Source organism: Strix uralensis, chromosome 6, assembly GCF_047716275.1.
Source record: "Strix uralensis isolate ZFMK-TIS-50842 chromosome 6, bStrUra1, whole genome shotgun sequence".
Taxonomy (NCBI): domain Eukaryota; kingdom Metazoa; phylum Chordata; class Aves; order Strigiformes; family Strigidae; genus Strix; species Strix uralensis.
Window position 1 is genome coordinate 13,130,371 of NC_133977.1, and position 26,792 is coordinate 13,157,162.

The 26,792-nt window shown below is 36.4% G+C and overlaps 1 protein-coding gene across 1 annotated transcript in view; it reads right to left on the reverse strand.

Annotated features, from left to right (window-relative positions):
* Positions 1-26,792, reverse strand: part of DNAH7 (dynein axonemal heavy chain 7) — a 116,694-nt gene that overhangs the window by 72,040 nt on the left and 17,862 nt on the right. The window contains exons 15-24 of the mRNA XM_074872743.1: positions 21,823-22,047; positions 20,284-20,430; positions 18,994-19,679; positions 16,390-16,576; positions 11,522-11,715; positions 7,403-7,601; positions 5,830-5,970; positions 2,481-2,693; positions 1,483-1,592; positions 842-1,010 (exon numbers count right to left, since the gene is read on the reverse strand). Coding sequence (XP_074728844.1) covers positions 842-1,010; positions 1,483-1,592; positions 2,481-2,693; positions 5,830-5,970; positions 7,403-7,601; positions 11,522-11,715; positions 16,390-16,576; positions 18,994-19,679; positions 20,284-20,430; positions 21,823-22,047 — 2,271 coding nt within the window. The remainder of the gene's footprint in view (positions 1-841; positions 1,011-1,482; positions 1,593-2,480; positions 2,694-5,829; positions 5,971-7,402; positions 7,602-11,521; positions 11,716-16,389; positions 16,577-18,993; positions 19,680-20,283; positions 20,431-21,822; positions 22,048-26,792) is intronic.

Here is a 26,792-nt window from a genome sequence, read left to right on the forward strand (position 1 = left end):
GTAAGACTTCAGCACTAAACAAGCCTCCAAAAAACCTACTCTTCTTTTGCATCTATGCTAACAGTGTTCACAGTGACAAAAGGCAACGTAAGGACTTCTGCATGGCTAAAATTAACCATTTGGTTATGGCATACCATGTTACCTAGTGCAGTTACCTAAAGTGCACTACAGCATCTAATACATTGTTAACAGTAATTCTATTTAAGACAAAGAATTTTGCGTTCATCATTCTAAATAAAAACTCTTAATTTAGCTTATTTTGGTGAACTTCCATCATGTTGAATTTTGAAGACAAATCACATCATTCTAATGCCACCTCTGACTCAGAAGGTAAGAATAATGCCAGGGAGGAAAGCATACTTGCTCTATTTTTGTATCATTCCAGTTCAAACCAGGATACTGGGTTATAAAACACAGATGTCCATTCAGGATAGATTTTCATAATACAGAGCTGTCTACTCAGGCTAATATCGAAATGAATATATGCTTTATTTGTATAACATTATAACTCTTACCAGCTTATTTAAAGTTTAGATTAAACCTCAAGTCCCCTAAAATTTGCAACCAGATATTAAAAATGCACTCATTGAAATGGCATCTATGTTGCCTATTCAAAGCAAATAAAATTATTATGGTATACTTCATTTTCAGAGCACATTAAAAAAATCTGATATCTCGGTTAGATTCTTACTGTAAGACCTATCTGCACAATACTAGCATTACACAGCAGTCTGGAACTGGAGAAAGATTCATTTACAATACCTTAAGACCACTTCAAGTGCCAAAATAATTAAAGGGATTTAATATAATTGAGATTAAGACCCTCAAGATTTATCCAAACCTTAAAAAATTTTCCTAATGCAAGGTAATCCAATCCATCAGAACAATTGAAAACCACACACTGCTTAGCTACAGCCTTTGCTAAATCTTTTGTAGTTTCTGTTTTTCCAGTTCCAGCAGGACCTTCAGGGGCACCTCCAAGATGTAGGTGTAGTGCACCAAACAGGGTTCTGGAAATGAAATAATATTTTTTAAAAAAAAAAAAGTCGTATGGATTTTTATGCTATTTTTTCAGCTGCTCTAACTTTTACCAGAAACTTTTAAAAATTTGTTTCATATCTGCATTTTCCTGTGATGGTACAGTTTACTTGCTCCTGGCCAGCTGTAGTTTAACAAACACGTAGTAACGTATGACGTTTACTAGAACTTCACGATAGAGAATAGCTTACTTTCTACTTTCTCAAGCTAAATCCTCATGTAATTTATTAAAGATTAATTTAGATTAATTTTTACCACAAATTTAAATTAAAATATTCATACAGGACCAATTCTATTCCACCAACAGAATGTATCCTATTCTAATTATGCCTATTAGAACATAGAAAATACAACTCTGGAGTAATCTATTCTCAGGTCTAATTAAAATATCTCAACTAAATAAATTCTTGCTAATACAGTACATTTTGTAACTTGCAGTTTTACCTGTAGCATCTGTCTGTAAGTGGAGTAATAACCAGCCTAGGGGTATTGCCAAGATACTCATATCCATACCTCAGTCCAGCATTGATCATCTTTGTTTGTAGATGCCCTTCCTAAGAAATAAGGCATTAATTTTATAGATAAAATAATTTTTAAAAACCTCACACCAACTCAACACTATTTCTTAAATTCCTTAATATGCCCAATGCTGTTAGAAACAGCTACATGGGAGACTACTGATTGCTCCAAGACATTAGTTCCAATGTGAATCAAATAAAATAAAAAGCCAATTGATACTGAAGTATCAAACAAAAGACCATTTTTTACATTGACTTATCTAAAAAAAGATCCTACTAACCATATTGCAGAGCAAAAACAGTCTCATGTAGTTACTTAGAAAATAAATGGACTTTCTAAAAGGTAAACAGAAGTAATCATGACCAATAGCTGTAGTTATGGTCAATCTGATGACTCTGATACGGCAACATATGATTCCTATATATACAATTTTTTTAATTTCACATGCAGTGTCTTCTGTATTACAGGAAATCTTGTCTTGATAAATGTAAAATATTGTATCCTATGTATAAACATTGTTATTATTCCAATAAATGTAATTCACAAATAAAATAATATTGACAATAAGTCAGATTAAAACCTCTAACTGAAAATTGTCATCCCCATAGCATTCTCTATCCTGCAGAATCAGAAACCAAAATACAGTCTTTGAGTGAACAAATTTTGTCTATAACCCCCCCTGCAAATTCAGCAAATGTACTGAGACTCAGCAGCGATGAAAAAAGTAATATAATTAAAAACTGTTTATGGCTGGCTACTGGCCGTTCCAGTTAGCAATCCATAAAATGGTTGGTTTATAGGTATTCTCTTATCAGCAGAAATTCTCATAGTAGTGTAACCATTCTCTGTGTGAGCAAGCAAGCAGAAATTGAAAAACTGTGAACAGAAATTACCTTCTAATAGGATTGAGAGGTATCACTTACCTCCCAGTAGTACCTAAGCTGACTTAACCATTCAAAGTCACTCTCATCTTTGACTTTCTTGCTTACTAGAGATGCAAGAACATCCCTAGCATGAACATCAAGCACAACAAGTGCTCCTAGAGTCACTCGATTCTGCTGAGACAGCTTTCCTCGCACCAAGGTGACAATGTCCTCAATCTGTCTGTTATTCTGTTCCAGAAAATCCTCTAGTGCCTGAAAAAATTTTTTAAAGTTAAGAAGTTGCATGTCTGGTCTAAGGCATGATTATTTTTTCTTTCTTTTATTTCTCTGAAGTAAAATAATCCTTCTCGCTATAATAGTAGTAAAACGCCCTTCGTTCACTGGCAGTTTAATAGGGTTTTGGCTGGGGTTCTTTTTCTACTTTTACAGAACCATATGTAAAAGATCAATGATACATATCTGGAAACAAAACAGCAGACACTATTTTCTTCCTGGAACATAGGAAGTAGTCCTTATCTTTTTATACATTTCACATTAAGAAAATAAAAATGCCACACATGTTTTAAAGATCTACTTGTATGTATACAATATACTTTCTATGGATAAGGGACACTGTCACACTAGAAAAACACGTTTATGTCCCACAACAGTTAGAAACAATAACACATCCATAATTCAAAAAAGTTAACAAGAAAATGCATTTTTCTACAATTTTTCAGTTTATTGACTTCTGGTTATAATCTGTGTTCAATTAGCTTAATCATTCCTTCTACACAGTAATTGATAGTTTCTTTCATGCTAATAAATTGCTGGTAAACAGAAAAGGCCCAATTAAGGCAAGCATTTGTATTGTGACAGTACTTAGAGATGTGATGAAGTGCCTTACTGAAATAAAAAAGTGGGAATTAACCTTAGTAATACATTCACACCAAAGCATGTTTCTACAGAGGAATGGCTTCTATTTGTCTGGAAAAAAACTTATCTAGGCCTGTTTGAGATTTTTCTCCCTGCTAGCCTGCTGTTCGTCCCAAACACACTGGCACTGGTAACCCTCAATAGATTATGATGATTTTGAGATCTTTAATCTCAGCTAGTTATTTTCCAAACATTGTTTGGATAATCATCTGCTTAGTATGACTTCTTTTTAGTTATCAGAATAAAGCAGTAACACAGGGTTCCAAACAGTTCACTTTCTACAGTGTTGTATTACAAGTTCTGACCAGAACAAAATCCGAAATATTTCACTCAAGTCAGGGATAATAACCCACTTGCTTACCACCAAGCCTTCTTCAGCAAACAAGAGATATCTGTTGAGGCACAGAATACATCCTCAACTCCCATATCAGTAACATTCCTTGGTGCTATCCTTCTGACCATATGACTGTATATCACTGAGAATGCACATGGTCCACAAGACAGTGCTCTCAAAATTTATGGAACACCTCTGTTTTTATACAGCATCTTAGTTCATTATTTTTTAAAATAAGATTTTATTAATAAAGAAATTTTTTTCATAAGTTTTAATAAGAAATTTGCACCTTTGATTTATGTACAACAGTTATTTGTTGGAAACAATTAACTCAAAAATGATTGAAAGGGAGCATGTGTGTGTATGCATGCGCATGTATATGTGAACACATATTTAATATTAATGAGTATCTTAAATGACATTGGCATCCTGTCCCAGAAAACACTGAAGTGCTTCAGGCAGAACACAGTATTTTTGGCCCCTCATGTGGTCACTGATTGTCATGTTTCTTGTGCTTTAGTAAGCAACATAAGAATGGAAAAGTGAAAGAATACTGAAGGCCATAAGACAGAGTTCTCCCTGCCACAGATTTGTGACAGATTGTGAGGAGATGCAAATGCCTCTCCACTACTTCACGACATACAAGCCCCTTTCCACAGCAGAACAAAGATTCTTGGGCTGAAGCCACATGAGCAGAGTTCCCACTACAACAGAATTTGAGTGAAAGCTACAGGAAGGATAGGTTTCCCTGCACATGCATCTACAAAAAATACAGACCAGCACAAGAGATTTTGTCTAGGCTCAGAGTTCTGTAACAAATATTCCCAAAAGCAAATTAGTTTAACCCTTCCTTAACTTCCACTTTTATTCATTAACAACATTAACTACAGACTTATTAAGGTGATGCTGGCTTGCTTTTTTTAAAAAAAAAAAAAAACACTAAAATCTCTAAGATTAGAATTCCTGTCCCTCCTTCCTAAAAGTCTTTCACCGATTGAGGATAAATGGTGCAGTATGTAGAAGCCTTATTTCTTCCCCAGGAAACCGATGATCTCCTTTATTACTGGGAAAAGAAAATATTTTCAATCTTTTTCAAATCTTCAGGTAGGTTGCATTAGCAGATAATGTCCTCTTCTTCCTTTAATCCCCTCTTACAAGACACTCAGAAGTTTCTTTTCTTTGCATGTCAGAATGCAGCTGCTCAAAAAAGTCACTATTACTAGGAGCCACTGCTTCAACTTGTGAATAAGCAGAAAATGTTATACAGCCTTAAAACACTGCTCCATATATGAATTAAAGATTAATTTTGTGTTTGTGGTTTAGCTCAGCTATATATGAACAGGGAGAATCCAAAAATATAATACTGCAGAAGTTTTTTTTCAATTGATACCATGTCATTGCAAAAAATAGAAATGAAAAGAGAGAATATCATGAAGTATCACAAAGTTATAACTTTACATATAACTGTGAAAAACTTGATGTTTCTTTTGTACATTTCTTGATGTACAAACGCCAGAGAATGAAAATCTAGTTGTCTCATCTGATGGTGGCAATTATGAAACACTTCCAAATACAACAGTAAGCCTTAGTGATAAACAGAAGAAAGGTTCTACAAAATGCCATGTCCTGAATCTTAACTCAGTGCCTTAAGTACCTTTATTCCCATTAACATTAGCTAACAGATTATAAATTCTGTACCAGTAAGGCATATATATTCATCATTAGACAGGGGTGAGGATGGTATATATATTCTAATGCTAGTCCTAGCCCATCTTCATAAAAAGCACTAAGTGTTAAAGAAGGTAAGTTAGATTTCTGAAGCAAAGATGAACAGACAAGCTATGCTAGTCCATACTACCTGATTACACCACTGGACTGCTTTCACAGAAACATGTAATCTACATGTTGAGCTAAATAGAATGCAGTCTGACATAGTGCAGAAGCATTGGTGACTATATCCAAAAGGAAATACTAACTTTGAAGTCTTCAAGGATCACATTTCAGGTAGGTCTTTAAAGTAGATACTCAAAAGATCAACTATTACATCGAACACCTATACATCCAAAAAGATTACCAAATTACTGAGTTACTACTGCATTATATCAATTCAACATAAATTTAAATTTAAAACATTCTTACCGTTTGGCCATTTTTAATAGAACTCTGTACTTGCATTGTCCAGAAAGTTTGGGATACACAAAGAACTGTTTGTCCAGGCCACTCTCTTACCCAATTAACACGTGGAGTTTTTGGATAAGCTTCAAGTGCATCCCCAATGACCTAGACAGGAAAAAGCACTACATGTGAAAACAGGTAATGTTCAGCTTTAGAATTAATTTATATTAGATTGTATTACTGAGGATAAAAAATAAATCAGGGTCTAGATTCAGCCTCAAATTCAACTCTATAATAATGACATCTTGCAAGCAAATCTCTCAGCAAAGCTCAAAAAAAACCCAGAATGTCATAATATGAACAAAGTGATCACGCACAATTTCTGAGAACTGATTTCACAATAGATTCTAAAATGATTCTTGCCATCATACACTTGAAATTTTCTAGCTGCATCTATGACGAAACTAGAAAACAAGCACAACTACAACTTAGCTAGAGGTAATACCCCAAACTGAAAGTTTTTTCATCTATTCATTCTAGTAAAAACACAGAGCTTTCAATTTTGCAGATCATGTTATTTAAATGTATATCTAACTTCAAGTGGATTTTCTAATAATGGAATGATTAACCTGGTTCTGGGGCCACTCAAGACTAATCCAAATGAAATCAAAACTTGCCATGGAAAAAAACTTCCAGGCTATACCAACAGGTTATTTTCCTATCAATAACAGAACCCAAGCAAGAATAAAGTGTTATTATCAAAAAACTCCTCAGTAAATTTAGATGGCTCCTCAGACAAGCAGTGTAAACTACCTGAATGAAAATCTGCCATTTGTCTTGCAGTTCCAAGTCTTTCTGCTTTTAATAATCTATACACACAATAGCATCAATAAAAAAATACATCTATGAGGGAAAAACGTGTCTGTATTGTCAGTAAACTATGTAAATGTTATCTGGTTTAGATCATTATAAAAGTTCTGTAGTCAAGGCTAAATGCAGACGAACGGTGCTTAACTGTTTCTTATTCAAGCAGCTCAGTTCGTCCATGTCTGATATGCACAAAGTTTTCTTCTATACTGCTATGCCACTACAGTAATTAAACTGTTGTACTGTAAGACAGTATCAGCAACAGTGTGTGCACATTTAATTACCTCACTTGACATTGAAAAGGACAGTTAAATATATGACACAATGAGACTGCAAAAACTAGAACGCTACAATCTGAAAAAAGCTAAGGGTCTTGATTAAGGTAGTCATAATTAAGAGGAACATTAAAAAAAACCACACAGGCAATCATCTTGTCCCTTAATACCATATCAAGTGTAGAATAATCTCTGGCAAAAGAATCCTTGGCACAAATGGTTTTGACTCTACTATTTAATTTTAAAGAATTTTAGGGAATTTTACACCCAGAAAATTACTCCAGAACTAAAAAAAAAAAAAACCACCAAAAAACCAAACCTTTAAACACTGAATTCGTTGTTTTAATGTTCACGCTAGCTGCAAAGAATAAAGAGTGATTCCAGTATATGTTTAAACTGAAGAAATCAATGCTGAATGACATTAGCCTAGAAAATAAGAGGTTAGGACTCGTTACCTTGTGGACAGACTTTAGCATAGCTGCCTCCAGTTCAACCAGCCATTTTTCAACTTGACCTCTAGCTTCTGATGTCGAGATTGTCTCTATGAGTTCCAAAATCTCTCCTTCACTACTTTTAATGTGTGTAATATCTAATACATCAGTAAATTCCACTCTTGCAATTCCTTCAAAACACTTTTTCAAGTGAGGCTGTACTCTAACAAAGAAAACTAGTATTAAACAGCTTTTCACAATTTTTTTCTTGACAATACTACCAAAGATCTAATTTTTTTAAAACCCACAATATTTCTGAGTAATTTAAGAGATCATTTTAAGTTTGTTAAAAAAAAAGATCGTATTCAACAATTCTTGTGTACTACCCCCTGCAAGATGCTTAACAGAGTATTTTTTGAAAATCAGTTTAAAGATGTAAAATACTACTTACAGTCTCTGTAACATATACTAGTAAGGATAAACAAGTATTCTTTCTTTAACAGCTAATCCACCTACAGTACACAAAATTCCACTATTTACACCCTTCCAGCAAACTATAGTAAACATTAAGGAATCTGAGTAAAGCAATCAAGTACAAGCTTAACACAATAGTTTGTAATAAGGAAAGAAACATTTAAAATTTTTTTCCTCCAAAGATCTCTTGCCCTGTTCATTGCACTGTATGAATATTTCTCTGTGACTGAGCTGGTATTTTATTTTTCACTTTCGTTCATATTTCGTTCTTAGGGGGGCGCAACTTAAATGCCTCTATGCAAATGCACATAGCATGGGGAATAAACAAGAGGAACTAGACACATGCACACGCCTGCAGGGCTGCAATCTAACTGGCTTCACAGAGACATGGTGGGATGGCTCCTATGACTGGAGTATTTGAATGGAAGGAGACAGGCTCTTGAGGAAGGACAGGCAGGGGAGATGATGGGGGGGATCATCCTCTATGTCAGTGACCAGCTGGAGTGCACAGAGACATGCCTGGGGATGGATGAGGAGCCAACCAAGAGCTTATGGGTCAGGATTAAAGGGAAGGCAGGGACAGGAGATGTTATAGTGGGGGTCTGCTACAGGCCACCCAATCGAGGGGGTGAGGCCCTCTATAGACATAGGAGCATTCACAAGCCCTGGTCCTCATGGGGAACTTCAACCACCCTGATATCTGGTTGAGGGACAACATCGCAGCACATAAGCAATCCAGGAGGTTCCTGGAATGCGTTGATGGTAACTTCCTTCTCCAAGTGATAGAGGAGCCACCGAGGAAAGGTGCTGTGCCGGACCTTGTTCTCACCAACAAGGAGGGGCTGGTGGGGAGTGTGAAGCTCAAGGGCAGCCTGGGCTGCAGTGACAATGAAATGGTGGAGTTCAAGATCCTGAAGGTCACGAGGAGGGCGCACAGCAAGCTCGCTGCTCTGGATTTCAGGAGAGCAACCTTGGCCTCTTCAGGGATCTGCTTGGCAGGGTAACGTGGGATAAAGGCTGGAGGCAAGAGGGGACTAAGAAAGCTGGTTGATATTCAAGGATCACCTCCTCCAAGCTCAGGAGTGATGCATCCCAACAAAGAGGAAGTCAAGAGGCCCACAAGAATGAACAAGGAGCTCCTGGACAAGCTCACACATAAAAAGGAAGCCTACAGAGGGTGGAAGCAAGGACTGATAGCCTGGGAGGATACAGAGAAACTGTCTGGGTAGCCAGGGATCAGGTTAGAAAGGCCAAAGCCCTGACACGAAAATCTGGCCTGGGACATGAAGTACAACAAAAAAAGCTTTGACAGGTACATCAGTGATAAAAGGAAGACGAGGGAAAATGTGAGCCCTCTCCAGAAGGAAACAGGAGACTGGGTAACCCAGGGTATGGAGAAGGCTGAGGTACTCAACGACTTTTTTGTCTCAGTCTTCACCACAAGGGCTTTAACCACACTGTCCAAGACAAAGAAGGTAAAGGCAGAGACTGAGATAAGGAAGAACAGCCCATCACAGGAGAAGATCAGGTTCAAGATCATCTACGGAACGTGAAGGTGCACAAGTCCATGGGACCTGATGATATGCGCCCATGGGTCCTGGCAACTGGTGGATGAAGTGGCTAAGCCAATATCCATCATATTTGAGAAGCTGTGGCAGTCCAGTGAAGTTCCCACTGACTGGAAAAGGGGAAACATAACCCCCATTTTTAAAAAGGGAAATAAAGAGGACCCAGGGAACTACAGGCCAGTTAGTCTCACCTCTATGACCAGCAAGATCCTGGATAATGTGCTAGGGCACATGGAAAATAAAGAGGCAATTGGTGACTGCCAACATGGCTTCACTACAGGAAAATCATACCTGACAACTTTGGTGGGCTTCTAAGACAGAGTTACAGAGCTGGTGGACAAGGGAAGAGCAACTGACGTCATCTACCTGGACTTGTGCAAAGCTTCTGACACTGTCCCATACAACATCATTGTCTCTAAATTGGAGAGACATTGATTGGATGGATGGACCACTCAGTGGATAAGGAATTGCCTGGATGGTCACACTCAAAAGAGTTGCGGTCAACAGTTCAATGTCAAAGTGGAGAGCAGTGACGAGTGGCATTCCTCAGGGGTCGGTGTTGGGACTGGTGCTGTTTAACATCTTTATTGGTGACACGGACAGTGAGATTGAGGGTACCCTCAGCAAGTTTGCCGACAACCCCAAGCTGTGTGATGTGGTCAACACGCTGGAGGGAAGGGATGTGCCAGCCAGAGGGACCTGGACAGGCTGGAGAGGTGGGACCGGGCAAACCTCACGAAGTTCAACAAGGCCAAGGTCCTGCACATGGGTCGGGGCAATCCCAAGCACAAATACAGGCTGGGCCATGAGTTGATTGAGAGCAGCCCTGCGGAGAAGGACTTGGGGGTACTGGTGGATGGAAAACTGACTGTGAGCCAGCAATGTGCGCTTGCAGGCCAGAAAGTCAACTGTGTCCTGGGCTGCATCAAGAGAAGTGTGGGCAGCAGGTCGAGGGAGGGGATTCTCCCCCTCTACTCTGCTTTCATGATACCCCACCTGCAGTGCTGTGTCCAGCTCTGGGGGCCCCAACACAAGAAGGACATGGACCTGCTCGAGCGAGTCCAGAGGAGGCCACAAAGATGATCAGGGGGCTGGAGCACCTCCCCTGTGAGGACAGACTGAGAGAGCTGGGGATGTCCAGTCCAGAGAAGAGAAGGCTCCAGGGAGACCTTATAGCGGCCTTCCAGTGCTTAAAGGGGCTACAGGAAAGGTGGGGAGGGACTCTGCATCAGGGAGTGTAGGGATAGGATGAGGGGTAATGTTTTTAAACTGAAAGAGGACAGATTTAGATCAGATATAAGGAAGAATTCTTTCCTGTGAGGGTGGTGAGGCACTGGCACAGGTTGCCCAGAGAAGCTGTGGCTGCCCCCTCCCTGGCAGTGTTCAAGGCCAGGTTGGACGGGGCTTTGAGCAACCTGGTCTAGCGGAAGGTGACCCTGTCCATGGCAGGGGGGTGGGAACTGGATGGTCTTTAAGGTCCCAGTCTATGATTCTGTGATTTTTGCATGATCTTGCACTGCATTCACTGCATGGTATCAAGTCAGCATATTGGGAATCAAACCTTAGTTCCTCTGCTTACAACAAAGGCTATATTGCTTAACAAGATCACTTCTGCAGAAATCTTCATAGATTTAATTCCACTCAGTATAAGAAGGACTTATACTGAGCTATACTTTTTGCAGTTTAATCCTGAATGAGGTTGGGGAGTAGAAATACTAAAGAGAGTTAAAACATGGCAAAAAACTTCTGAAATACTTTAATGAGAACTGCCCCTAAAAAGATAAAACTCAAGTCAGCAGTATACGGGCTCCATCTGACATTCAGTTTCCTCCTGGGAAAAATCAGGTTTGTTAATTTCACCATGAATTACTATATGGAGTTCTGATTCTTCTGAAAAGCAGTGTATGGAAGGGTTACAAGTTTAGAAAACAGAACTGAATTTAATTGCATTCACCTATGATAAAATCTAACCAAGCAGATACTTAATATCACCATAACTGTCAATGAGAAAAAAGAGAGTTCTGGGCTCAGAGAAACAATATGACAAGACTATCTGCATGCACTGTGAAGTCACAAATACATCTATTAAAATTTACCATACCGAGTAGGATCTTTGGTCTCTGAAAGAATCTCAAGGAGTTCATCATTAGATAAAAAAAAGAATCTGGGGAAAAACAGGCGCTTCTTCTCTAGGTATTCATTAAGTCCTTTTAGAATTAGCTCCAGAAATTCATTGCACTTCCTCAGTTTTTCCAACATCTTGTCTATTAATACTACTGTCAGCACATGTTTGTCCTGGAAAAGAAATTATTCCAGATAAAAACGTTAATGCCTTCTCAGGTAAATTACCACACAGCCCTGCAGGAAGTCTTAAGCAAAATGAATCTTTATTTCAAATTCTGCTTTACTCAAACCATGGTCAGGTTTACAATTTACTAACATTCTTCATTGCCAGGGTTCACTGGAAAAGTAGTTAGGCAGTTGGTATTAAAATAAATTTTTCAAAACATGAACTATTATTTTTTAAAATAATTTTCAAAACAGGTTCAATTCAAACAGCACAACTCCCATCATTCTGTTGGAGCAACATCAATTTACACTGGCTATTCAACTGGATTCTGTAATTAATCAACATGTATGATTAAAACATTTTGATGGATTTTTAAAAGTGTACTTTTATGACAACAATGCAGTCACACATTTTAAGTTGTAATCACCTGAGTTCAGTGCAAAAAAAAATATCTTTCCTTCCATATAAAATATTTAAATATATACACAAGATTATAAGTATTAAGATGGCAAAGTTGTACGTAGGCAACGCTGACACTTCAGTACTAACACTAACTAGTAATGTGATCTAAAAAAAGGTATTCTCTGATCCTAACACATTTACTAGCTAAATACATGTTTAAAGACGTTTGCTAGCAAAACGTGGTAAGTTGCAGTTGCTTTAAGAATATAAAAAATTATCTTTTTATTTCTTTTTATAATAGCACCTGAACAACACCAGTCAAGATACGCTATTGGATAAACACTGAGTTTCTTATATTTATACACTGTGTAGATGACAAAATATATCTTAAGACCTGTAGTGCTTTCCAAACTCTTTCTGGTGCTTTCTGAATTAAGCTCTCAAATTAAATGCATCTAAATACCTAGAAAAGCTAATGCATAAAATGAAAGTTATCTCAATTAATAGAAATACAAAAAAGATTTTGCAAAAGGCCTAAAGATTGACAAGTTAAGAAGCTTTCAAGAAATATTTGTCTGAACATCAGGTTCTAGCATTTAATATGCCTTATATATTTATAACCTAATCATCATTACTTTTTTTAATCTTTCTCACCAAATATGGTGTTTTGGGAGTAAAACACAACACACATCGAAGAGTAGGAAATTATGCAGATTTATGACTGAAGAAGTCAAATGAAGCAAATGCTTCTACTCAGTTCCAGTATGGCCTCGGCTTCATCTGTGACTGAATTTGTTCTAGTTCAGTTCTACTTCGGGTCCATGCCAGTACATTAACTGACTTGTTAACCATGAGCTGATTCAAACCCTCTCATGTTGCAATACATAATGTTCTATATTGATAAACTGCTGGCAAGAAAATGGAGAGTGATTAATCCCAATCTCCTGATCTACTTTCCAACATCTGGGAACACAGCTTCTGCCAGAGCTTCTCCTTCACCACTTAAATTAGACTGCATTTCCCTGGAATTTGAATTGGGCCAGAATGACCCCAGGTGAGATGGAAACAGAGCTAAGTAGAAATGTTAGTTAACACTTAGGTCCCCTCTGCCCTGCCCAGTGAGTCTGCACCTGTAAACACACAGCATAGAATGTGTATCCAAAATTAAAATAAAAAAATAGACACAGTTATATCCAACAATAAGAAGCACCAAGAGATTGGTAGGGATAATTTCAGGCTAGTCAAGCTCCTGGGGGCTTGTAAGAACTGCTGACCATAACAACAAGGAATACTCCAACAATGGACAACAGAAATCAAAGATGTACCCAGACTATTTCCACTAGGAACAGTTTTGTCAGAGCCCATTATAAATATGGAAAGTCCCACTCAGAAAAGTCCCTGATAAGAGTTTGCAGAACACCAGTCCCACAGAGCAGAAGCATGGGTGACAAGGGACAGATGAGGAGAGACAGGCTAGACTGCTGTGCAAAGCCCAGAAGGTGCAAAAGGTATCTGTAAGAAACAAACTCCTCACAGGGTGACAATGCAGATTTGAGCCAATAACCTGACTGCTGTTCAGCATCAGTTTGGAGAATTTAATAATAAATTATAAGTTCAGTTTCAGTTTAAAAACTCATAACATTTTGAAATTATTTGCAATTTAGCATTCAGCTTTGGTTCGATTCCCTGCTCATGTTACACATATAGTTCTAATCTACTGAAAAAAACCCAGAATTTTATGTTTATCTAATTGATCTTCACAGGGGTGCACCTCCCTAATACAATAATCATAGTGTTCCTTTGTACATGAAATACATTTACTTTGTCATTTGCCTCTTGCATCATACCAAACCAGAACAAATTCAATAACTACATATACTTTTCATCTATACATAGACAATTAAGCTGTCAGCATACAAACATAGCTCATAATTAGTTTTATAAAACAGTTTTTAATGCACAAACATATAACATAACGTTGTCAACAGAAAGAGGTTTTGTTCCCTTTCTTAGCACATTTATCATCAGAAAATAGAATAAGTACAACTGGTTAAGCAAATCAAAGCTGTGCTGCCAGTTTTATAAATGGGGTTCTTCCTGCTTGTTTTTACTTTCCTATGAGAAAAAGTCAGGAAGAAAAGTAATTTATGCTTCAAGATAGATTTCCTATTTACAGTTCTGCTAAGTCATGAAGAAAAAAGGGAATGCCATCATTCTCAGTCATTTAAAACGTGAGCATAACTTATTTTGTCAGTGATGCTGTCAGTGTCAGTTAGGGGAAAAAACTCTATCAAGAAAATAGTATAAAACAAGCATATAAAAATAGTTTGAGTACTCTGTTAAAAGACCATTACCAACTCTAGTTTCTAAATATAATTTTTAACATATCACAAGTTACAGCCTGGGATTTTTTTTCCCCTTGGATTTTTTTTTTTGTCTTTTTCTTTCTTTCTTCCACACAGACAGAAAAGCTTCCATATCCTAGATTTTTTTTAGAATTTATGGGAAGTGGAAATGAAACCACTAAGTAATTTAACTCTCATTAATGTGTATTGCTTAAATTATATATTTAAAATGAAGGGATAATATATGATTATTCCAATTTGTGATTAAAAGCTAAACAAACAAAGGAATTTTATAATACACAGCAATTTTATAATACAATGGCATATAAATGCAAAAAAGCACAAACAGACTCAAGTTAGCTTTACACTTTAAGACAGACCATTCATATAGACTGGGGAAGAGCATTCATTTAAGCCATGAAACTCAAACATTGCATTTGTGGAAACAGAGTGCCATCTTCTGGAAAATAATGCCTACTTGTTTATCCAAAATCAATTTGAGATTGGTAAAATTCTATTCTGGCATTGAGCTTGGATCAACCTTTGGTCTAGTGGAAGGTGTCCCTGCCCATGACAGGGGGGTTGGGACTAGATGATCCTTAAGGTCCCTTCCAACCCAAACCATTCTATGATTCTATGATTAAGACCATATCTGCAACCTGAAAAGAGCTCAGATCTAAAGCTTTTAGACTAAGTGAAGATTTTAGCATCTGTCCTAATGACATAATGGATCTCTGAAAGTTCTGCAAGGGCATGAGACAGATGAAAGCAAACTTCTAATTTTTTCTTTCAAATGGCAACCTTATGTCCCTGCCATGGAAAACAGTGAATCTCATAAATCTTCTCAAGTCTGTTGAATAGCTTGCTAAACCCACTTAAAAATGCAACATACTACTTGAAACGTCCTTGATATTAGGGAACTTTTTCAGAATGAATGCAGTCTTCTCTAATCATTATTAGAATCACTAGGATTATATAATAGGATTACCAGGATTCCTGGGTAACTGGTTATTCCCTGAGGAACAGAATTTGTAGAGCATGCATTCAGACCATTGACCATGTAACTGCTGAAGAATCACCTGTGCCAGTTTCAAACGTTACCTCTTCCCTTACTAGTACCACCTCTTTGCTAGAAACTATTGCCCTCTCAGCAGTCAGCAGAAGAGATTGTAGGAGTGTTCTTCATCCAGTTAGGCTGGCAAATATAGCCAATCTAACCCGATCCAAGGCTGAGAACATCTAACAACTGAAGCAAAGAGCATTCATATAATCTCATTAACTGATCCTAGTAACAGTGCTAACTTCCGGAAAGCATCAATAAGAAACAGATTGGCAAGACAGTAACATTTTGAACTGCCAGACATGTGCAGTAATGGCATCTGACAACTGCTTTATTACTGATTTATAGTAGATCAGAATAGCACTTTTGAAGCAAGTTAAATATCTAAACAGTTTAAAATTAGGGAGGCATCTCTACCATTCAATATTAAAAAACCAGAGCCAACTTCTCAGCAGTGACAGTTGGGCAACAAGGGGCAACAGGTACAAATCGTTGCTTGGGAGGTTCAGTTTGGGTAGTAGGAAAAAATTATTCACTAGGAAGGTATCGCAGCACTGAAGTCTCTGGACGTAATCTACGAGAAATCCCTGTCCTTGGAGATTTTTGAAATTTGGCTACACAAAGCTGTGGCTGACCTGATGTAGTGTTGGCAAAAGTTCTGCTTTTAGAAAGAAGCCAGACTAACTGAGCTGCAGTGGCCTCTCCCAATCAATGCCTCTATGATTCTATCTGAAACAGTTCTGCAAAATAAATTTTAAAAGAATCTAAGAAAGGCGGCTAAGATGAAACAGAAAACAGACTGTGTTATCAGAAACAATTTTTTTTGGTACATACTCAAATTCACTCTGTATTCTTAGGACAGCAGGACTTACCTGAAAAAGTGATCTCATTAAGTCTTTCCATGTCTTAACCACAGTACTGAATCGTCTACTTTCCTCAGGCATCTGAGCCATGATGTCAGGAGAACTGAAAATTGGCTCCAAATAAAGCCAAGTAGCCTGAACCTTCAGCCATTCATCCAAGATCTCCTGTACCAACAACAGCTTTCCTTCCCATTCCCTAAAAAGTAGCATTAGTTCAAATGCATTAAGTGATGCTTCCAGTAAAATATTTCCAGCAGACTATTAAGATCTTTTTGGCAATTTGCATATTCAGCAGCAAGGGCAACAGGTATGTTATAAGATTTCAGCAGAATATCATATTCATCTAGCCCTATTTCCTGCATACAAAGTCCACATTGATTTCTGCAGCTGGATCACCTGTAAGGTTGACCGTAGGATTTCATGAACTAGGTTAATCCAGAAATAGACTAACAGTATCAGTGAATAAACGTAGCACACACTTTAGCATGTAACAGTATCCACGGACAAATTCACTTCAATTGAGTATGTAATCAGGTTTCTGGCATATGCCAAAGCCCAGGTTACTATTTCTAATCGTTTGCTAAAATAGGTAGGCTGAGATGGCAAAAGTAACCTAAACTACTAAACCAAAAATATGTAGACATTGTCCTAAAAAGACATTTGGTCTTAATTAAAAGATTTCAAGTAGTAAATAGTCCAATGGTTAAGTCGCATTTTATTTCTGACTCCAAATTCCAGATGTGAATGTTGAACACATCTGTTTGATAGATTAAAGAGTCCTTCAATATTACTGCACACCAATATGGGTACACAATATTATAATTCAATAGCTATTTAGTCTTTCCTTTTGATAGGTAAAAATTCAAGATCCTTTAGTCTATCATTTTTTCTAAGTGTCTTCAATTTTTCTGCGTTGTTTTAAAATTATTACCACCACCATTTGACACTTCTTACTATCTCACCAATATTGGACATTGTGATATTGTCATGGACATGTGCTATTATCGGTTCTCTAATGTCACTGGTATTCCCAATTCACTGACAAACAATTTAGAAAAACATATTAAAATAAAGTGCTATTTATCATCCTATAAAAAGTACATATATTCTTCTTTCCTGTATAAAACTGGTATTTTTTACAACTCTCATACTACTGGACAGTACAGACAGAATTATTATTACAAGTGCATGCTGTTAAAATACATATTGTATATATGAACCATGGCAATAATTTTCTCAACAGAGCACTCATACATGGGCGTCACTGAGCTCTGTAAAATGATACATGTGAAAACATACTTAACTTCCCCCTTCATTCATTCACCTGTCACAGATTCTAAACAGACAGCTTTGCTTGTGTGTACCCTCTCCTCTACTCAAAGTCCCTCTTTCATCTCTTAGGTATTGGTACCTCATATCTGGTGATTTTGCTTCTACCAAGAGGTAGAGAAAAATGCAGCTTTCCAAGAGGAAAGTTAGGCAGGTCAGTTAATTTGCTTACACCAAAAATACACCAAAACTAAGACGAGGAATTTGGAATAATCAGTGGCAGCAATCTAGAATCGTATGTGCTTTGTGGGGTTATTGAGAAAGCAACCATTGTGCAATCACCTAGTTCTCAAAGACTGAAGTAATACTAATACCTTATATTATTACAAATGCTGTCAGTCACCAAAAAACTGATGAAATTACCATGGTGTGCTTACTCTTTTTTAAATAGGCAAAACCTACCATTTTACATTAATAAGGAAGGAACTCTTATACTATAGTACAGTAGTAATTAGAGAATTAACACTTATTGGAATATACACATATGTATATGTATGTTTTCATATTTATTGAGTATGTGCTGAAATCTGAAATAGCATTTTTGCAGGTTAATGGGAGTTTGGAGGTACCTACATAGCTAGATAATTATAGCCAAACTTTAAATTAAAGACTTTTGGTTTTCCACAATATGGCTATGTTTGGGGGATTTAAGAAGCAAGTAAGGTATTTCTTGAGGAAAGGTATTTCTTGAGGAAAGAGACAAAACCAGATTAAAATCTATCCTCAAAGATGAAGTACAGAATTTTTAACATGCAATGCTATGTTTTAGAATTTAATTTTCTGCATTAGGAAAAAAAAAATCTTTCATCACTTCCCTGAAATTTGTCTTGTTTTCATTTTCTTTATCTTCCTTATATAAGCCCTAACATTTTTAATTGTTGACAAGCTAAAAGATTCAGTAGCTTTACAATTTAGGTAGAAAGTTTAGACTATATTCTCTTAGTCTACAAGCTTTCCATCTACACCTCAGATATGTTTTATCTGGTAAAACAAAGGTAATGTTACAATGCATCTGGTACCTTAAGTACAAGAGCGCATTAGAAATGTTTAGCAACCTCTACAGTGCATTAGCACTTCCCATATCGTTAATTAAAAGTAAAAATCAGCTTCATGGGATTAAATAGCTCACATGGGACAAAAGCTTTAGCCCTTTAAAATGAGATTAATTCACTGCTTAATGAGGATAAACAAAAGCATTTGAAGACCCTATGCTTTAGACTAAGCAGAAAGTGTTTCTTATTTGGTAACATTACTTGGTGACTTTCTATTAGGAAAAAAAATTACCTTATTCTCTTCTCATAATGTTTAATGAATGGAGATCCTCTCATAGTCTGAGTTTTGACAATGTGGTCATCCAATAACATCTGAATATCATCTACAGATGACAAAATATGGGTCCCTGTTTCTCTGTAGGCAAGAAGAGTGAACTCCATTTGATCCCATTCAGAAATCATTTTCATTAAAGCTTTCTCAAGCGAATGTTCTTTTCCAGCTGTTTCACTGATGGTCTCAAACTTTTCTAGGAATGGTTCAAGACGCAAGTTAATATATGACAAGACATTTGAGTCTTCAGAAGGACACAGTGGTAAACCAGCAATTGTTGACATCTCTTCCCAGTGCCTTTCTTGCAAACCAGGATTGCAAATCACCTGGATTAGAGGAATGTGGCATCTGAATTCCTCTACTTTTGATTTAACCTGTCTTGTCATTGCTAATGCATTTGGAGAATTGTGGAGGGCTTTTTCTAGTTTATACAATTCGTGCCAGTAGTTTCCTACATCCATCTCTACTTTGTCTGGATTCACTTCTGTAAATGTTCCCTCTGTCCAGTCTCTGTGTTTCCTGTTGAATTCAGCAGTCATATCATAGAGTCGAAGATATGGAGCAAGAGCATTCCGGATGTTTCTATACTGAGAGTACTGAGATACTGGCCATCCAAAGGACTCTTCTTCTGAATTTAACTGACCAATCTGTTGAGACATAAGTGAGGTCTGAAATACAAATCTGTCCATGATACCAGGTCCTTACCACAGGAATTAAGGAGGTTTCCAGTGTGTTCAGCAAGCTTCAAATTAACTTTTGAGTTACTAAACCAGTCTATTATGTAAATGCTGCCATTGACTGTAGTTAAAGAAATCTTTAACAATAACAGCTCAGCATTCATGCTAGTCAATAAAGGAATATAGTTAGAGGTTTAAAATGGTACCTGGGCATTCCTCTATAATTTCCATTACCATGGAGGCTTTAACAAATGGAAGGTAATAATGAGCATCAGGAATTGCGCTTCCAAGAACATAAAAGTATAATCTCTATGCAAACCTAAGTAAACTTAATCCACTCTTTCACTATGCAAAGTGCTGCCGTACTAACTCAAGACCACATAGTAACAAATTACTGTGCTCAGTAAATTTGCAGTTTAAATTGCAAATCATGTTAAAATATTTCATAGCTGAATTAAGAATTATTTTGCCACATCTCAGTAACTGCATAACTAAGCAAACTGTTGATTCTGACAACACAAATATTAAGATTTACAATTTATACTATTGGACTAGTTTAGACTATAATCTGTACCTTATCAGCAGCGAGATCCAGTTTTGTATTTAACGCTTGAGCTTTCTTCAAATACCTGTTGACTTCCTGAATATCTCCAAATGCACTAAGTTCTTCAACCTGCTTAGAGTACCTTTTCAGTTCCTCTACAAATTGTTCACAGCGTATCTAATTAAACATCAAGTAAGCATATACTCATTTTAAAAAAAATCACAATAAATTTCTATAAAAAGGAGTAACTATTCTGATTTGCTATAGTAGGACACTTTATACTTGCAGAAAATCTAAGACACCCAACATATTTGCACGTTAGTATCTATTCCACCCAAATTACAGAGTTTGTCCTGAATACTACTGTTACTTGCAGTGACTTATTGGGCTAACAGACATGACTTTGGGTTTTATGTCATAGGATATAGTTGGACATAAAAATTTCTGCTTTCTGTGATGGACATACTCAGCAGGCTAATAATAGAAAGCTAAATTCAAATGCCTAGTATATCTCAAATTAAAATAGAATAATAGCATTAATCAAATGTCAGACAAATCTAAACAGTTTCACAAGACAGGTGTGTCTTGTCTTAAAGCCTTACAGATCAAGGATAGCTTTTGCCTCGTACATGTGACTCCACAACACATTTCACATTGAGTATCAGTAGTGGTCAATGTCTGAAACCAAGCATCAAACCATACAAAGCAATAACATGTTTTGAGTCTATGCTGTATATTTATTTATAACACAGTAACACTTACCAGCTACTTCTTTAAACATACTGCATAACCATAGAGACTATCTCAAAATACGTATGGTCTAAGACAAAATGTGATCTAAGACAAAATGATGGAGACTAAGGAGTACAAGAAAACCAAAGCAGACAGCTATACAGGCAGCAACTGTAATGAATCAGCAGCCCAGTAATTAGCAATCCTTGTGGAGAGATCCTATCGCTTAGATAATACAACAAACTGTACTGTAAAAGTCTAATAAATATAATGAAAAATTCTAATAGATATAATACATGTAAAGTATGAGGTTAAAAAATAAAAACAAATAAAACAAATCTGAATTTAGATGCAGTTTTGTTATAAAACTACCTTATTTGACATTATCCTAGCAGCAAAATCACACTTACAAACTAATGCAGGTTTTTTTTTTTGAGCTATCATAGAAATTTCATATATTGCCATTAACTCCAAAGTGACTGCTCATGTGCATAAATCAAGCCATATACATGTCTTTAAATGATCTACCTGAATTTTACTATTTCACATACAGACAACTTGCATCAATGTCTCTGGAAGTTCTGTAACCAGAGAGCTTTCCGAGTGCAAAATGTGCGATGTGCCTTGTCTTGCACTACTTGTGAATATGTGAAAAATAAATGAGTGGAAAGCAGGCAAAAATTATTTAATACCAAGGATAATATAAAAACATCTACTTCAAACTTATTTTTAAAATATATGGGAAAATAAAAGAGGTTATTCAATCCATTATTTTATGTCCTATATGCCATTTAAAATTAGTACCTCAAGGACTTTTAAAATATTGTCATTACAAACCTTAAGATCATCTTGAAATTGATCTGTTTTTTCTTTAATTATCTTTCTGTGCTCTTCAAAGATACTTGGCATTCGTGCATACCATTGAAAAACATTACTGTTCAGTCGAATGTCTGCTGGTGAAAAGTTGACACATTCTATCAGGAAAGCAACACAATTTACAGCATCCACTAATTTCTGCTCCAATTCAAGCATGTCACATGTTTCCACTTTCTGAATACAGGCCTGGGGAATAGAAATTAAAAGGGAAGACATTTTTTATATAACTTAATGTTAAAATAATGCCTGAAGTAGTTAACACCTAATTTTAAAAGCTTATTTTTTACAAGGAAAATGAAATAAAATTAGAAATGCATGATCTGAAAAGGTGTTTATATGGAATGGCATGATACTAGCCATTTTTACAGTACATAACTTGTTAATACAACTGCCTTACTAGCTATTTTATTGTATAAAACTCAAAAGAATGGGTGAAGCTGTATGCACAAAGGTTTGGACTAATGAAAGCCAATCCAGACAGCCTGTTGTAAATGCTGCAGGTTTAGGAAAGAAAGCGTGGTGTTACCAAGGAAAACTTATAAGAGAAAAGAAAGATACACTTCAGAAAGGGAAGCACTGGATGGCCCAATGTAAGATTAGGTCTTCCCTAGCAGTAAGAATATAAGGAATATAGACAGACACTGCACTGCTCATTATGATTAAAATAAAAATTACACTGTTCTTTCAGATCTCAAGAGTTGGCAGTAAACTGTATTGATACATGTAGCATTCTGTATGGTACTCCCAACAAAACAGCAACACAGAGTAGTTTAATCCATAACAAAGCACTCTGAAAGCAAAATGCTGTATTAGTAAAAATGTTGGCCAGTTGGGCAGATCAATAGTATACCAGTATATGTAAATATTACTTGATATCCATCAACTGAAAACATGGAAAAATTAAGTATGATGACACAACGTGGTATCACTGGAAACATTTTTAGGTAGAGATAAATTGTCCAGTAAAACTACACTTCTACTCTTTTAACAGCAGTTTCTATGCTTCAGAACATATTCATTGCTATGGATCCAGAGAATATGTGGCTATTAAAAGAATACCCCAAACAAAGACTAGTATATTTTTTCAGCAATGAGATGGAAGAACTATTAGAAGGGGTTTGATGCTGGTATAATAATATATGTTACCCATGATTACATGCAACTTGTTTATTCTCCAACAAAAAAATTATAGTGTAACGTATGCACTTTAAAGGCACCATATTCTCCGATAGCACACAGTTCAACTTCTAAACATTTTAGTTTTTACTTGAAAAAATTATTCCAGTTATATCTTATGTTAAACTTCACTGTAGCAAAAGTTCAACTCACTCAGACCAAATTCAGCCAACCACTCAGGCACCCAATTTATTTTAAGCACACACCTATATTTCACACATTTAATACTGGGCACATGCATCAGAACTTTGCGGAACAGCAAGAGACAAAGACATGTTACATTTCAAGTGTGACTATAAATGCTTTGCTGAACTGGAGCCTAAACACATCAAAGAAACAGCAGGGTTTTGATTACAGAAGTGGTATTTGTAAGTGAGGAGATGGGATTTTACAGTTACCAAACTGCAAACCCTACATCTGCTAAATTTTAAATGATCATTCAGCAAAGGACGTAAAGGCAAAATTACTTCATACAATTTGCCAGTGAGTGCTTTTTAAAGTTTCCTTGTGAAAAATTAAATACATATTAAAGTTTCTTACATCTCAAGTTTCAACTCTTTGATTAGTTTAGGATATTAGGAATGGATATGGAGTCTTCCACATCTAATTCAATTGCTTGAATTTAATTCAGGAGAACCAAGATATATTCACTGTTTGACTACACTATCTGTTCAGAACCCTGAACAGACAGTCTAAATTTAATTCTGCTGGCATGTTGCCCACAGTACAGAAATTACTTGTTATCTGCTTAGACTAGCTGGATGGGGATAGAAATAAAATCATGCACTTATTCCAAGCTATTATATACAAACACATTGCTTCTTGAAAATCAGTGAAAAAACTTTCACGTAATGCCTAGATTACTAACTAAATACCTATAATACTAACAGGCTCAATCAGTGTTCGAGCCAGTCACACTGCTTGCTAGCATGCTCCCTTACAGCAGTGGTCTCCAAACTTTCTTGATCACACATCCTCATCAACAAGAAATTTTTAAGCATGCACTCCCAATATATTTATTTCTAGACTACACACAAATACTACTATACTAACATATTATGCACACAATAAAACATGCACAAAAAATAGAAATTAAGAAAGGATTAAATGAAGATGAAATAAATATTTAAAATAATCTTTAATAATTTTACAGAAGCCTTTTTGCTTTCACTAATATTATTAATACTTTTACTGAGAGCAATGTGTTTGAATATGCTTCATTAATCTTGGTTTAATACTTTGAGATTCAGAGATTCAAAGGTCTTGTTCTAACTTCAGTCTATTTCAGTACTTTGTTTTAATGGCTGTCACAGCTGAAAATAAACCCTCAAAGACGCACTCCTAAATGGAAGAATTGCATCATTGGCTGTGCTTAGTAAATCATGATCCCATCCACCAATTACGCAAAGGTTTTGGTTGAAATTCATCTAGTAAACTCCCATTTCCTCTAATGTCATTTTTGCAAACTAAATGGAAGGTCTTGCATTTTTAATGAAGGCATTCAAAACCCACTGAAACATTCTGTAAAATTTTTAAACAGGTTAGAAAATTTTGTTTCCAAGTTTTTAAAGTCTACAGAAATGAGAGTTTTTATAGGAAGGGACACATGGTTTTCAGCAACGAAGTCAGGTTAACAATGGAAACATTTCCAAGCATCCATTTTCAAAACGCTCTCTCTATAGCATGATTTTCTTTTGAAAAGCAGTTAATTTCTCACTCATTCTTAAAGATGTCACCTTTACCTTAAAGGACAGATTAAGTGTCTTTATTTTACCAAAAACATCTGCTAGGTAGCATACTACTGACAGTCACTTGTCATCACAAAAAAGGTCAAATAAATTAGGAACACTTGTCTTTTCCAAAAAGAAAAATACATAACTCATCCTTAAGTTTGACAACTCTTGAAAGGAATTTGCCCCAAGATAACCAGCAAACCTCTGCGCAGCACAGAAGATTTTCATGGTTACACCCCATCTCAATACAAACTATTATATAAATTCTACTATTCAAAGATCTTGTTTTATAAAATTAACCACATTGATGACTTCCTGTAGAACTTTGTACACTTCTGGTTCTAACATCTTTGCTGTCATAGCATGCTTAGGAATGATGTAGTGAATTAATTTTACATGTGGTGCTATCTCTGTAACCTTACCCCAGAATCAGTTTTTTATTCTGGTCAAAGAAGCCACTCCATCAGTAGTTACACCTGAAGAGTTTTTCCATAAAGCACTGTAAGTCATTTACTGTTGAGAATATATTTTCTCCAATACCTTTTTCCCTTAGTGGCTCAGAAGAAGGTAGTTCTTCATGTATGTCATTACTGAAACAGAATCTAGCAAATACCATAAACTGAGATATGTTAAACATCTGTACTTTCATACAGCTGTATAGCAAATCTCCCACACTGCATCATTTGTTCTAATACTTGTTTCTACAAATCTTCAGCAATGTTTTCCATGCACTTTCCAACAGTATTTGCTGGCAAAGAAATGCATTTTAGTCTGTCACCATACTGTTTTTCATGTATTATTTCAGCCATTTTTACCATAGCAGGAAGAACAAGTGTTTCCCCAATGGTATGTGGCTTTTTCTCTTTCACTCTTAAATAAGAGGAGGCTTCTGAGTCTTCTAAGCATGGATCATTAGATTTTGTAGAGTACTGGATCAAGTATCACATGACTTGAAACTTCACTGAAAAAAACATAGAGGCTTCTCTTGATGATCTGGATGTTTAGTTTTTGTGGGAGTGTCAGCCCTGCGCAGCTGTGGGAGATTCAATATGTTAAGAGAGGAGTCAACATTGGGCAGTCAGCTCTGCGCAGGCCCGGAGAAGGAACAAGGCTTTGAGGTGAAACAGGCCTTCGAAGACAGATAAGAAACTGCCAGGCTGTGCTAAGGTGGCAGGAAAAAACAAGGGACCCCTGTAATGCTGAGCTGTGGAAAAGTACTGAACTGTCTGATGGGAGAGAGGGTTGATGGCTGTCTAGTTGCTGATTTGCTTATTATGAAGTAAGAGCTTGAATGAGAGCATAAGTATGTATTATTGTATAAGTATGTATTATTGTAAGAAGAAAAAGAGAGTTTAAAGAAAATAAACGGCCCCTGCGCTGCAGAATGAAAGAAGAACACTTTGACTCATTTTTATGGCCGCTACAAGTTTTTACACGTCTTGCTAAGTGTGATGGTTTCATATATCATTAACTAATACCTCGAGTCACAACAGACATTTCGGACAAGGTTCATCATTAATGATAGTGGATGTAAATTCATATTTCAAATACTCTTCCTGATAATCTTGAATTCTTTTGGCCAACTTGTCAAATCTGATTAGACCATCATTATTTTTACCTCGTAATGTGGATGATGAAGAGCTTATACTAGAAGTGTCAGCTCTGCCATTTTCTTGATCACTTGTGCTTGCATTATTAGTATTATCTTCAATCTGCAGTTTCTTTGAGGGAATCTTTTTAAGCCACTTGGCCATTTTGTGAGGGTTAAGTTAGTTAAAACTAGGTAACATAATCCAAAAATCTACTTAACTAGGCACACAAAGTGCAATACATAGTAATATGCTGAAAGCAAGTGAACAACTGAGGGTGCCACTGTGAATCCCTGTGCCTTGTGGAACAGCTGCTCTTTCCTCAGGACACCTCACGTACACACGTGACACGGGAGCTTCTGACATACAGACTAAAGGCACCAGTGTCAATCTATATATTAAATATTGGTAAAGCTTAATTTCTTTCTCTTTT